Here is a 14889-nt window from a genome sequence, read left to right on the forward strand (position 1 = left end):
CGGCGGAGCGCGCGCGGGCAGCGGCCGCCGCCGCCATGGGCAACGCGGGCAGCGTGGACGCGCAGCAGACGGAGGTGCGGGCGCACAGCGCGCCCCTCAAGCTGCCCATGCCCGAGCCCGGCGAGCTCGAGGAGCGCTTCGCCGTCGTGCTGGTGAGTGCGGCCGCGGCCTCCTTTGTGTCGTCCGCGGCGCGCGCCCCGCGGCCCCGCGCCCCGCCGGGGGCACCTGCGCGGCCCTTTGTGCGGGAGCGGCGCGGGGTCCCGCGCGGGGACGAGGAGGAGGACGGGGGGTCGCGGTGCCTCCTCGCGGCCGGGCCTCTCCCCCCGCCGCGGCCCCTCGCGGAGCGGGGTCCCCCGCTTTGTCCGCCCTCCATACGGATATTTTGAGCACACATTCGTTTAAACACGTCTGTTGCCCCTCCGCCTGAGCAGCGCTGCGGGTTGGGAATAAAAGTTCCACGGAGAGTTTTCCAGGGAAACGCGGCGCTTCTCCCGGTGCTCCCGCTGGAGCCCTGTTGGGTGCCGGCGCCCAGGGAGCGCGGCCGGGTGCCAGGAGCCCTGTACCCTTCGGTGCCCTTCTCCCATGGGAACGGGGGTGGGTGGAAAGGAAGAAGTAAAAAGCCGCAGCTCGGGGCGGGATGACTAAAACACATGTGCGTGGCGCGCCCGAGCTGGCCGCGGCGTCCTGCGGGACGCGGCGCTCCGGCTTCCCGGCGCAGAGACGGGAAGCGGCGCCGGAGCCGAGCGAGGCGGCTCCCGGGCAAATTGGTGTGTGCTGAGGATTATTTCTGGTTAGACCCAATTAGATTATCGTGTCTAAGAAAAGAATAAGCCTGCTCCACCGGGAACCCCCACTGGTGAACCAAATGGTTGGATGTCGGAATTGCTGGCCGGGGTGGAAAAGCCGGGTTTGTTTTGTCCCCTGTTTGTCGGTGAGATCTGCAGGTGTTTTCCTGCCCAAAAAGGTGTCCTTCGGTGCGGGCCATCATCGGTCACCATCGAGTCTGTTCGTCTTCCCACACCAAGAGGGTGTCTGATTTGCACACATGGTCTGCAGGAAGAAAAACAGTGTTTCTGGATTAGCAGAAAAGGGGAGTAAAAGGGAGAGACGCCGTCTGGAAAGCAGAATGTGTTGGAGGCAAACGAAGCAATAATGCAGCGTGTGAGCTGAGACATTACAGACTTGTTCCTCTTAAAGTGTTTGAGAGGATGGCAGCTGTTCTGAGCGCTAAAACGGACTGGGGAACGGACTGGGACGGTCTGGGGAGCCGTCCTGCAGCCGCCGTTCCTGCCGGAGCAGGTTGGTGTCCGTGGTGGTGTCCAGCCCGCTCCCGGGATAGGGAGCCGGGGTCCTGCTCGTCGCCCCTGCTTGCACCGGCGCTGCTGCTTGTCGCTTCCAGGAAACATCTGATGGTGTCTGAAGGAATACATTGCCAGGCTGCTGTTACTGTATTTTCCTTGCAGGGCTGAAGGAAAACCGCTGTGCTGCTGCTTAGGCCATAGAATTGGGTAGGCCGTACGGTAGCAGAGATTAATGGGAAAGGAACGACCATGCTGGAAAAAAATAGACTAAGTGTCTTCTGTTGTCAGGAAATGAGAATATGGAGGGGAAAAAAAATAGTAACGTTTGTAGGAGTAAATCTCAGCAGCTTTACGTGCTGCGGTGAGGAGCAGCCTGGCCCCGCGGAGATGCTGGAGGCCCCGCTCGGCCGTGCTCTTCTCGCTGCTCGCGAAGTGCCCAGAACTGCCTTTGCCCTTGGTGAACGTGCGGCTCAGTCAGGTTGCAATTTGTCTCTGCGTGTGCATGTGTATAAATATATATATATATAAAATATGTGCACATATGTATGTGCTGCGTATGCGCGGTGCACCTCGGCCGCCTGGCTGGGAGCGTCGCCGCGGGGTCCCGGTGCGCACGCTCCTTGGTGGGCCCCTCTGCCCGGCTTCCTCGGCCCTTTTTAGGTGTTTCTGCGTCCTCGGCAGGCTCCGCTGCACTCGTGTATAAGCAGGCGTAGCTGTTTATAAACTTACTCGTATGGAGCAGCTTTTTCTGCTTTTAATGGACGTTTGTGCTGCCTGGCACTGTTTTCTTTTGTGGCTGGAGGAGTGAACGTGCTCCCTCGGTCCCCCGCTGCTCCGGGACTTCTCCTCGCCTCTCTGCGAGTCGGCACCGGGGCTCATCTGGCCATATGTTTCCAGAAGACATTTTGCTCGATGGGAGGTACTTAAGAGAGAAAAGCGTGCGGATTAGCGTGAGAGGCACCGCGGTTTCCCTGCTCTCCTTTGCATGCCTCCTCCATCCAGCGCCACGCAGGGGGAGAACGGAAACCAGTTCCCTGGGTTTGAGCAAGAGTGGGAATTCCAGGAAAGCGACAGCTCAATCCCGGCTGGCAGGCTCCGCGGAGGCGGGTGCAGGATGAGCCGGCCGCCGATCCCGGCCCATCCCAGCTCCCCACTTGCCCGCACAGGCGCCGCCGTCGCTTCCTCAACACGTTCCCTTCTCCTCATCAGCTGGATCATGGTTTTTTTTTTTTTTTTTTTTTTTTTTTTCCTGGCTTTCCCTTATAGACACGTGGAGCAAATCTGCTTAAATTGCAAATTCTGATAGCCAGCTGTGACGTATGGAATAGGTGCACGGACGCCGCGGATGCGAAGCTCCTCCAGCAGACCGGGCTTTGGGATGCGGGCGTGGGACAGGCTTCCCGTTGGAGCAGGCAGCCTGTGCAGCCGGACAGCCCTGCTCCGGGCCCCCGCGCCTCTTCCATGGGTGCAGGAGGACGGGGGGCGGCCATCCTTGCTCCGTGGGACGATGTCCCCCGGGAAGTGGGGGCTTCCCTTGAGGTGCCGCCGCCGTCCGGGGCCATCCCGCATTGCTCCTTGGGCGCAGCGCGTTCCCTTGGGCCGCCCTGTCCCAAACCCGTCACCAGGGCTCTGGTTCTGTTGCTGGAGAATCTGAAAGCTCCCCATGAAAACTCCAACGCTTCCCAGCTGTTTCCCATTCTTTCTCCTAATCCTCTAGCAGATATATTATGCATTGTTTTATAGTATATACAGTTTTACGTCTGCAAATCGTTAAGGCGTGACAGTGTCGCAAGAGATATCTGCAAGGCAGTGTTTAGTTCTTGTCGTTTCGCAAGGATTGGTGGGCCAGGGAATTCCGTGTGGAATTCCTGAATTTAGCAGAATGCTCTTGAGATGAGTTTCAGTTGTGATCTAGTGCTATCCCATGAGGAATCCTTGTCTATCTGGCTGGATTTTGAAGGCGACGCTGCGGAAGTTGGGAGATGCCAGTTTGGATTGGGGAGCACCATTCGGGAAAAGAAGGTTTGTAAACTTTAGATCCATGAAGACCTGTTGTGTTCTCGTGCTCAGGCTGTAGCTCTCTGCCTTTTGCCTCTGGGCTCTTTCCTCAAGCTCTCATTTAAATGATTCAAGCAGAGACACTTCTTTTCCCTGAAGAAAAGTCTAATAAATCACACTATTAGGAAATACATTTCTGGTGGGTTAAATTCACAGAGTGAGCTAGAACTCCATGGTGAGGCCTCTCTCAGGGTGGCTTGTGAATCAGTACGCAGCATTTGTGAGTTTTTCTGCCTATCTATCACAGTAGATAATTTTATAAGACTGTAATGTACTTGGTGAGAGTCTGCAACCTCCGCTGGATATTTAGCTACTAGCAAGTTGTCACGTTCCTAAAAGTAATTTCAATCCCTGAAAGACTGTAGAAACGGGTAAGCTGATGTGTATGCCTACTTTTTTGCTTTGTGTACTATATTTCTGTGTAAAATAATCGCCTTCGTTTATTGGGCTTTAATGATGAAGGTATGAACCCATTCTGTCAAACTGCATGTGTCACTTGTTCATGCCTATAGTAAGCACAGAATAGCCTGAAAGAAAGTAATAGGCTTTTTTTTTTCCCTAAAAAGAGCCAGATGAAAAGGATTATTGTATGATGCCCAGGGAGGAGTGCGGGATCTGTGTATCACATGTCATTCTCCCTGAGCATCCATTCTGACAGTGTTGGGAGTGGGAAAGGGGGCCCTGGAGCTGATCCGCACGGGGTTTCTAATAGGCCTGAAAACCTCAAAGCCTGCATGTGCAAATTGCCTTGCCTTCCACGCCCGTGCTCCGACAGCTGCTTGCTGGACTCAGCTCTTCCACCCTTGCAGTTTAGTGTCTCCTTCCTGCTGCTGCTTCAGCCGCTGGGCGCTTGGATCCCTTCTGGGCGAGTCTCTGTGTGTCCTGCACCATCAGCAAGCGTGGCCTGCAGCCATCATCCTCCCTCCTGCAGAAGCATCCCGAGAGCTGAAGCTTTTCCAGGGTCTTTCCTTCTGCCACGGAGTCAAGCTGCCCCCTTTGCCTTGGGAAGCCAGGCAGTGCAAGGCTGTGCCCGAGGCATTAGAGACGTCGCTTCAAAATACTGCATGAAAGGGATACTGCTGGGGAAGGAATTGAAGAGGAGGGCACAAAGTGATACTCGGGTTTCTACAAGATGAGCTTAAATAAAGCAGTGGTAGCTGTCACATTGCTTTCTGCCTCACAGTTAAATAACCTGGGCTCGCTGGACTCTGCCCTTCATCTTTCTGGAAAACAAAAAATCCCTTTTTCTTTTTGTGCTGTGTGAAAAAGCAGTAAAGTTGGCAGAAACAATTTTTCCTGAGTAGCAAAACCCAACAAAAACACAAAAATCAAAAACTCTGCATCTCCCCCACATGTCCCTTTAGAACAACCCCAGATAATGCAATTTTCAGCCATACTTCTTATTTTTATTATATTTTTGCTTTGTTCTCCAAAGGTTGTAAATTATTCAAGAAATTTTGTAACAAGTCCAAATCTTTCTAAAATAAAGCAGCTGTCTGAGGGTATGTGCGCTAATTACCAACCCCGGTTTTTACTTCCATGGCCGTTTAAAGGGAAAAGGGGAGTATTTTCCCGCGGCGTGGTGTGGATGCCGTGGGCCAGCTACAGCTCCGAGAGAGACAAATCCTGTGTTGGCTCCGCGCTTGTGTCCTGCGCTGGTTTTGCCCTCATTTTAACGCCTGCACCTGCAGGATAAAACATTTTCATCGACCTCCTCGGAAGGGCAGCTGAGATCAGTCGGTCGCTTCTTGCTCCCGGGTGATGACTGACCCACAAGGACTTGTTGTTTATTTTTTTCTGCTTTTTTTTATAGCTTTGAATACATCCTAAAGCGAAGCCAAGCTTTGACCTCCGCTTCCCGATCTCGTGCTGGATGTTGGGGCTTTATTAAAAGGAGGATCTCTCCGTCTCGGTGCAGACTCTTCCCTTTCCCCCGCCAAGCTCCCTGGGCAGCTGCTTTTCCTTTCATGTTTTCTGCTCCTTTTCCAGGGTGCTTGGGTGCTGCTCCTCTCACAACTGCCTAAGAGAAACACGAGAACGGAGGGGATCTCCGGTCCCTTTTTAGAAGCCAGAAATCCCCGCGATGGGTTTAATGATAAATAAAAGAGCTCAGCTTTTCTGAGCGGGCTGCTGGTCCTCCAGCCTCTAGCCAAGTCCTGACTGAAGAACCTGCTAAAGGTAGTAAAGAGAAAGAAGAATACATAGATACGGGTATTACAGTGAGAGCTCCAGCGTGATTGCAGGCCAAGGCCTGAGTCTGCTAGGCCAGTGATACAGCTTAAAAAGTAGTAACTTCCCATGTGTCAAATCCTGCCCATTTCAGCTGGGAAGGGTCGGCTTAGGAAAATGAGCTGGTTTTGAGCTTCTGGGTTTCATAGGGTTGCCACGTCAGTGGAGACGCGGCATTGAGAGCTTAGGTCTCATAGGAACCTTGCTGGAAAATGCTCTGCTGCTACCAAGAGGTGTTTGCTTTTGCATGGGATTCCCAAATCTGTAGGTCACAGAAGCTGTGTGATGTGTTGGAATGTTTTAATTCAATACAGTTTTAATTGTAGTGATTATTTTGACCTTGGTCATCCGCTTTATCTTTTTAGTATAGAAGTTTATAGAGCTATATTTGAAAACATAAGCATTAATTTGTCCTGTGCCTTTTCTGTGCCTGAAACGGAGCGTTCCTGCCTTTCTAAAATGTTTCTTTGCATACAGATTCGGATAATGGCTATTAATGAATATATAATGGCTTGTATATAATGGCTTATATTCTGACTAGCACACTGGATACATCAGATATGTGTCAGTTTGGGGTTTACTGTAGGATCTCTAATAAAATGAGTGTTTGTGTTCTGTATATGTTCATCTTTAAACATATATTTGGAGGGGGCATTCATAGAGCAGCATAATAGCCATACTGTCCTGGAGATGAATGGTCTTCAGAGGGCTGCTGCGCGACGCGTGGACCTCGAGGCTCTGCATTGTGGCTCTCGAGAGCGACTGTGCGAGGAGGAAAATGCCGGGGCCTGAATGTGCCCTGGAGACGTGCCCGGAGCTCCCGAGGGATGCGGCGCAGCACGGCCGGGACCGTCCCGCATCCCGGTCCCGCATCCTGCATCCCGGTCCCGCATCCTGCATCCTGGTCCTGCATCCCGCATCCCGCTCCGGCCGTGCCTGAGAGCGCCCCTGCTCCCCTGCCCATCCCGTGCAGGTGTTGGGAGAGGGCAGGGATGCTCCCGGCAGGATCCCGGTGGCTCCCAGGAGCACGTGAAAAAGCCTTAGTCTTTCATTGTGTTTGGCCATTGTTGGAGATGTTATAAAACATAAAGATGAGCGTTTTTGTTGCTTGTTTAAAAATGTATTTTGTCTGTCTATAAGTCATTTTACTATAAAAGGACTCGAGAAGAATATAGATTGTACATCTGTTAGTGGTTTGTCTGCAAAATGACTGTGTAGTTCAGGCCAAAAGTGAAGAATAGAGGGTTGCACAAACTGGCAAAGTTTCCGAGGTCTTTCAGAAGCCAGTAATTAACATGAAGCAGCAAATTGTTAAATCCAGAAATTCTGGTTGTTCATCCATCTGATGTTCCGGCATGTCCCCATTCTGACTCCTTCCTTCCTTCCAACCCGAGGAAAGCAGGTGAACGACTTGCGTGTCCCTCCTTTAGCTGTGACCCGAGCGGCTGTGGCAGGACTCGGTGGCACGCTTGCCGACAAGATGTGTGAAGCAACAGGGAGGGTTTGGCGTCGGTTGTACGGCAGCTTTCTGACAAATGTTTCCAATAATTTAGTGTGCCTGGGAGTGCTTCAAAGCCTTCTCCGCCTGGCGCTGTGAACCTTGCAAATACAGAAGATCAAATAAATTAGCTATCACAAATGTTTAACTTAACGTGTGGCCACATAGGAGCTTTGATGTTGAGTGGATATATGAGAGTCTCTGTGTCTGCACATCCTCACAGATAGGCCAGGTCAACGCTCCATTTGTTTCTTCCCTCAGACGTAGTAAGCCTAATGGAGCAAATCTAAATAATTGTGTTGCACCTTTGTAGGCAGGCACGTTAACAAGAATTCGGGTGAAGTAAAGAGCAGAAGTAGAGAGTTTTCCTGGGGAATTGATGCTAAGAAGTCATCTGAACCAAGATGAGTGTTTCTGGGAGGAACTGGCCTTGCACAAGTCCCACCAAGGTGATGGTGATCGCAGTTTTGTGGGTACCAAGCACGGTTGTCATTCCGCTCCTGGAAAGGTGCTTGATTGTGGGTTGTCATTCATTGCGTTTGCATGAGGTGTGCTTGTTGGCCAAGGAAGTGCTTGGTAATAATTTTAATCCCTTTGTGATCATATCTAGCCTGCAGATAACTCTGAATTTTTACAAATCTTGCTCTGTAAAAATTTCGGCTTCTTAAGCTGCCTAGGAGTTGTGCTACCTTGGCAGGGATCCTCTGCGGGCGCGCACCGCAGCGGAAATGCATCTGTCACAATGCAGTTCCTTCTCAGAGCTGCAAAAGCTCTTGATCACCTAAATGGATATCTAAGCGCTATAATTGTGGTAAATATAAAATATTCTCTTTGATAAGCAAGGAAGGCTTTTGTGCTTGCAGCTTTCTTTGCCTGGAGATCTCTCGCCAGCTCTGCAGCGCTCCGGTGGGAAGTCGAGGAGTGAGTTTCCTTATCTTCCGGAGAAGGACGTGGCACTGCCGCCCGGCTCTGCGGAGCCACCTCTGCTCGTCCACGGCCTTTCATTTAAAGCCTCTCATTTGGGTGGCTCCGTTATACAGCAGTTGAAAAGCAGTATTTTAGTTTATGCATTTCCTGGCATTTGAGGGCATCTTTTCTCTTGGATGTATTTTGAAAGCTCATTTGGTCTGCTCTTATGGTTTTGTTTGCTTCTTATTTTCTGTTCCTGTTTCTAATTTTCTGTTGTGTGCCGGCGGCCGGGCGGGAGTGCTGTCCCTCTGCATATACGTGTGTGAGCTGAAACACAGGTTTTCCATGACTGCCAGGCAAGTGTCAAAGCAGCTTGGCCTGTGAGGCCAGCCGCGGGCGGGAGGGATCATCTTCCCGTGCGGAACCGTGGGGCTGCTTCCCGCCGGGAAAGGCAGCTGGCACTGCCGGCTGTTCCGCGCGCCCTGCTCCGGGCCAAACACAGGACCTCTCTTCTGGGGCAGGACAGGCGGGATCACAGCTACAGTGCACGTCGTTTCAGGGGAGAAAGGAGGGATGGTGAAAGGAGCCTGTGAGGGTCTGCGGAAACATCTTGACTTGGAAATTAATTCCATGCTTTCTATTGATAGAAGAAAGACAAGTTTCTTTTAGTATAGAGATGTCCCAGCAGCTGAAAGATGTGGCACAAAATGCTGGGGCAAGTGCTTTCCACTTCAATTAAAAATAATCCTTTTATATAAAAATTGTAGATGCTCAGCAGTGTTTTCTTTGTGCGTGTTTGCTGCGCAAAATTCATTGATGAAAAGTAAGAGGTTCAGCTGGCTCAGATCAAGTGGCGAACAAATGGGAGAGGAAGAATATAGGAAGCTCAGTCCCAGACTTTGTATTAATCAAGATAAAATGACCTTTAGATCAGCGTGCATGAAGGTTTGCATAATGAGGTATGTGACTGAGGCCCTTTCCTCCGCAGAGAGGCATCTGACTTTCATGCGAGGAGTCTGCGAGAGCTTTGTGCGGCCCGTAGCTGGTACCATGTGGAGTTATTCTATTGTAGAGCTGTCGAGCTTGCCCTGTTTGTTGGCCACGGCTTGGTGCATGAGAAATGTAAACCAAAAGTAAAGCTGTGCATGCACCTCCAAATGCAGGGCGGCGAGCTCAGGCCGCTGTGCAGGTGGGCTTGCTCCCTCCTCGGGAGGGCTGTTGGCAGAAGGTTAAGCACTGCAGTTGGACTGTAAAAGCTGCTGGCGCGTGGTTGTCGTCACCGCGAGGGCACGAGCGCGCTGCGGTTTCGGCCCAGGCGGGGAATTCGGGTATCTGCAAACAGCAGGAAGGCAAGAACTGAGTCAGTGGTAAGTTCTTCCCTAGAAGCACATGCAGTTGAAAGGGAGGATTTTCATACAGTGCAAAGCCTCTTTTTTAAGATTCGTGCTAACATTCTTTTACTTCCGATGAAAATCTTTATTAAATGTAAATGATCCCTTTTGCCAAGTAAGCAAAAACTATGTACTATATGTAAGGCATTCAGTATGTTGTGCATTAAAACCAGATTCCTCTTTGGTGCTCGAAGGACATGGTGATCTGGAGGTGCAGAAGCCCCCGTAGAACCTGTGCAAAGCACATTTCCCCTAGTGGGGCCCAAACCCTCCCGGGCAATGTCCATAAATAAACACACAGAGATGCCTGCAGTTACGAATACAAAAAAGGATACCTGTTGTAATATTTTAAAGATTATTCTACAAGCTTCTTGGAATAAAGTCTCCCAGGCTGCCATGCCAAAGTGTATTGAACAGAGAGGACATGTAAGGAGAAAATCTTCTCCTCCTAATGCTGAAAGGAAGTCCCTATTTGGATTTATTCCTTTTTCAGAAATGATTTGGCAGTTGGTGGTTAGGGAAATGTCGCTGCTGTAGCCGTTGCGGTGGGTGCTGCCCACGTCGCACCCTTCCCAGCAGCGTTGATGTCTCTCCGCAGGGCTCTGCTTCACAGCTCTGCTCAGCTGGAAGCCCTTGCTGTTTATTGCTGCTAGAACTTTTCTCATAAAGATACTAGTGCAAAACGGGGAGATTTTTGCTGAACTGTGAAGCCCGTGTAGCCAAAACACCGGTTAAGGCCTTGAATGTGAGCACTGTTATCCTGCTGAGCCGGCAGCGCGGCTGACCTTGTGTCTTGCGCTGTCGTGCACGGGCACCCCTGCCCTGTCCCGTCGCCGGTTGCCCGTGCTCGCTCGCCGGCATTCAGCAGTGACCCAGTTTGGGTTTTCAGGTTGTTGCTGCGTGTTCCGGCTGCCAGGAGCCCGGCCCGGCGCTGCTGCCCGCTCCTTCGCTCAAGAGAGATTTCTCGTGTTCCTCTTGTTCCTCCTCCTCTCAGGACAGGGAATGGGGCCGGGATGCTCCTGCGGCGTCTCGGCGCTGTAATGATTTGTGCTTTAGGTGGTGGTTAGGATAAAGAGGAGCCCCTTCTGTGGGGGCAGGATCGCAGCTCCTGTCCCATCGCAGCCCCTTGCGCGGGGCCTTCTCGGAGCCGTCTCAGAGGGGAAATTCCGTATCCCGGCATGGAAACGGTGCAGGAGCTGGCGTGTGCTCCCTTGGGAAGCGAGGGGCGTCTTTGCCAGGAGCAGTTTGACACAACAGGCCGCCCCACATGGGCCCAACAAGCAGGGCTCCAGCTGCCCAATGGGGCCGGGCTCCGGAGAGAGCCGCCCGCTCCGGCTCCCACGGAGTTAAGTCAGGGCATTTCTCACTTTGTGGGAGGGAATGCGGCTCCAGAAACACTAATAGGCTGCGAGTGAGTACACTTAGGGAACACAGTTTAGTTTTTTTGCGTTAGTGGGAGGCTGTTTGTGTCTCGTCTGTGCGTGTGGACGACGGGGAGGCTGGAGGCGAGGATCTCGCATTCCGCGTGCTTGTTGGGCAGCAAGCAGCGCGACAGCAATGCCCACCCAAAGCCCAGCGTAACCAGAGACGGGGAGAGGGTTCCTGTGCCATTCGCGCCCTCCTCGCCGATACCGCCCTCCTACCTGCTCCTCGGGGACGTGGCCGGGCCCTTCTCAGCCCCGGGCGCCTTCCTGCCCCTCTGGGCCTTAGGGAGAGGTATCCGTGCACCCCACAGGGCAGGCACGAGGACGGGGAGCTCTTGCTGCTAGAGGGATCCAATGCCCCCTTTTAAACCTCAGGTCATTTTTATTAATTTACGAATCAAGAAGTAGAACTATGACTGCAATTTAATAAACTCTATTAGCAATATTTATGGATAGGATTGATTGAATAATAGAAAAAAAATGGAGCTGGGGTGATTTGTTGCCTTTCTCCCTAGTATCCTGGAAATGAGTTAAGTGCAGAGGGTGCAGTGTAAATGGTGCTGCGAGCAGGACCGGCAGTGCTGGGAGCTGCTGGTGGACCAGCAGCTTCCGAGCATGGGCCAAAAGGAGCCAGTCTGCTCCTCTATTACACCAAGTTCAATAACTCTGGGGGGGGGAAAGAATCTAATGAGAAACCAAATGCTCTCCTGTTCAAATACAGCATGAAAAAAAGAAATTCTTCCTACTTTGACAGTAACGTGCAAGCCATTTGGGATGGCCAGCAGAAAACAGTGCCGTGAGTCAGTCACGTATCCCACCTGATCAAATGAGATTTTGTCATTGAAAAATGTGTGATGGTATAAGGGCCGACTTCAAGGTCTTTAAGGAGGAGGTTATTTTTGTCTGGGATTTAGATTTCATCGCCAGCGTGTTTGTGCATCCATGAGGGAGATTTTTACTCCTGAATTGCCTGTGAGGATGTTTTAAAGCTTGTAAAACCAGGAATCGGGTGCTTTCCGTGCAGCAGGTAGCCTGTGGGCGCACAGGGCTGTGATGAATTCTGTAGCGCTCGTCTTGTTCCTCGCTCGCAGGTTGCTGGTTCCCGCCGAGCCTGCGAGGAGGGGCGGGTTGGTGCCTGGTCCGTGTGCTGGGCCGCTCGGCTCCGCGCTCGCGTTCCTGCGGGGCCGCCGGGGGAGCGCGGGGCCGGGGCGCCCGGGCCCTGCCTCGTCTGCGCTCTGCCACGGGAGCGCAGACCCAGTTTTTCTTAACCTTTGAAAACGACAAGGACTCCTGAGCTGTGAGTGATTTTGATGCCTTCTGCCAGCTCTAGCTTTGTCAAATCTGTAGCCACGATAAAATAACCTGCTTTTACTGTTGCGCGTGCAGCCTTTCTAGTTTGCTCACATTCAGCAAGCCTGCACTAAAGACTTTGTTCTTTTCCTCCTTTTCTTCAATGTGAAGATCTGGGAGGTTGTCAGCTCTCAATCCCGTCTATGGAAAGTGGCTCTTGTGGCCAGTTCTGGTGCTGAAAATGCCCCTTTTGGCTGGAGCTTCAGCCTTGGCCCTGCTCCTCGGGGTGATTCTCTCCGTCCCGCTCCATGTTCCCAGGGCTGCTCCTCGGCCGCACTCGGGCTGGCGACGCCGCAGAGTGGGTCGCTCTCCTGCGAGTTCTCACATCGTATCTGATTCCTTTCATATGAATCGTGCCACAGGAGCTGCTTCTACACATCTTAATCCTCCACTGTCTAAATCAATCTTTTTTTCTTTTTTTCTCCTTACATCCAGTACTGTCTGCTGATTTTGCCTCTCTTGAACACTGTATAAGTTTAGTTGCAAGCTCTTTAATTAGCTTACACGTAAAAACGCGGGTAATTTCCTGGTAATTTCCGGGGTTGCCCAATTAAACGTCGTTGCCACAGCAGCTCCGCTAGGAGGGTTATTTATAGTGTCATCAATGGTGGTGATGCCCCAGCACCCGTGTTCCCGGGGCTGCAGCGCATCCCGCCGGGAAGCAGCACGTCCCACGGAGGAGCTTGCAGCCGGGTGCGTACCGTTTGCAAAGGGGCAGCGGATGCAACGTGCAGCCTCAGCCCCCCTTGGTGCCGAGGAGAGCCCATGTGGTGGGAATTAGCAGGAACAATGCGGCGAGGATCCCGCCGCACGGCCCCGCGTTCTGCTTTTACCAGGAGACCTGCTCGAGAGCCGCTTCAGCACGGCGCAATGTAAAGAAGCGTGGCTCTGGCCCACAGATGTTGGAAATGAATCATGCTGCTTGTCTTTATTTCTCAGCTGGGGTTAACTCCTGGGCTATGGAAAATAAAAATAGTCTTTTTATTGCTGCGGAGGCTGCATTGTTGAGCTAATGCCATGGATGCTTGGAGATGAATGCTGCAGCACCAAACAGCTGTCTCCAGAGCAAGGCAATTGTGAGGCCGGGGCCAGTTTACCAGCGCGGGAGATGCTGGGGCTGAATCACAAACAGACAAACAGAGCTTTGTGTTTTCTCCGCGTGTTTCTGAACAGGGGCCCCTTCCACACAGCATCCCAGAGAGCAGAGCCAGGCAGCGGGGCCGGAGCGGCGCCCGTCCCTGCCGACCTGCTGCAACGTCCCCGTGCCTCTGCATCACAGGATCCTTGAGGTTGGATCCCCCAGTGCAGCCCCTGCTCCAGCAGGGACACCCAGAGCACGGGGCACCCGCTCACATCCAGGCGGGTTGGGAAGGTCTGCAGAGCAGGAGCCTCCCTGGGCAGCCTGGGCCAGGGCTCGGGCACCCTCCGATGAAGGCAGTAACGTTGATGACAGAAAATGACAACTCAAAAGCAGCAGTAATGATCATTTCTGGTCTTTCATCTGTGACACTGGTTGGAAACGTTTGGGAATTCTGAAACTAGGAGGTCTCTGGGCTCTGTTAGCCTCCTCTTTGCCTGATGGTAACTTCTTGGCCCTTGTACTTGGATCTAATGATACCTGGGCTTTAAGGTGCTATATTTTGAACGGACCTTGAATGTTGTGGGAGTATTTGTATAAATGTAAGAGTACACACTTAAGGGCTGATCTGCTGATTTGTTTTTATCGCATTAGTTGAGCGTGCTAATAGAGGTGGTCGCTGGAGGTGTGTCGGTGCACAGGGCCAGCCCTTTCCGTGAGTACAGAGCTCCCATTCTGTCCAGCAGGTTTTGTGTCCATACAACAATCAGGCACACGAATCCCTTTAAAAAGAGCTGATTTCTGTGCCGCTCAAGTAAACTTGTTAGCAGCCTGAGGGCAGCCTGTGTCACACCCTTAGGACAGGGTAGCTCCAGTGGAAGCTCAAGAGTCACTGCGATGAATGGATGCTTTTGTGCAACTGGGCCTGGCAAATGTTTTAAAATTAGTTAAAATGTGTTAACATGCATTAAATACATAAACTGTTCAATTTCATAAGCTGTCTCCGTAACAAACATAAATCCAGGCTCATGAGCGCAAAATTGTTCTTACTGAGGTCTGTTTATCACCTCTGCATGTAGAATTCTTGCTTTGTTATTTTCTTGGCCCTCGTTGCCTGCACCTGGCTGTGCAGCACGGAGTAGCAGCACGGTCGTCCTGCTCAAAGCTGCTGCGATGGAAGATGGGACACGAGTGGCTAAAGGCAACTTAAGAAAAGCTTAGGGGTGAAGATAGATGCAATACAAAAGAAAAAAGCCATCGTTTTAAGTACCAGCCATGTGTTCATGAATATGAAGTGTGTTTATTTTGACCCATTTGTAGTAATTGCTCAGTAGATCTTAGGGAGTGAATCACCGCAGGAGAGATTTCACTGAAGGGTTCTCATTACTGAGCATAGAAGGTGATAATCTGGAACATGTGGCACTCTCATAAAGCATACTAATTTAATTCCTGCATCGGGTGCAGAAAATCTGAGCTGAGAGGTGTCGTGGAAGGGCTCTGTGGTGGGTGATGTATGCGAGAGTCATTGTGAGAGCAGCCCAGTCCATAGGGCTCTTGAAGTCTGATGCCTTTTTTGTTGTGCTTCAGTCCTTGTCACGTTGGGATGGAAATTACAGCCGATGGGAGGTTGTTGCTCACAGCCGATGGGAGG

The 14889-nt window shown here is 51.8% G+C and overlaps 1 protein-coding gene across 3 annotated transcripts in view; it reads left to right on the top strand.

Moving 5' to 3' along the window:
* The first annotated feature begins 35 nt into the window (after positions 1–35).
* The window catches only part of FMNL2 (formin like 2), an 86278-nt gene continuing 71424 nt past the window's right edge, over positions 36–14889 (top strand). For all 3 annotated transcript variants that reach the window (XM_026038175.1, XM_026038177.1, XM_026038176.1), the window contains exon 1: positions 36–152. In XM_026038175.1, coding sequence (XP_025893960.1) covers positions 36–152 — 117 coding nt within the window. The remainder of the gene's footprint in view (positions 153–14889) is intronic.

This window comes from Nothoprocta perdicaria, unplaced genomic scaffold (genome assembly GCF_003342845.1).
Source record: "Nothoprocta perdicaria isolate Ctin4 unplaced genomic scaffold, notPer1 scaffold_203, whole genome shotgun sequence".
NCBI lineage: Eukaryota > Metazoa > Chordata > Aves > Tinamiformes > Tinamidae > Nothoprocta > Nothoprocta perdicaria.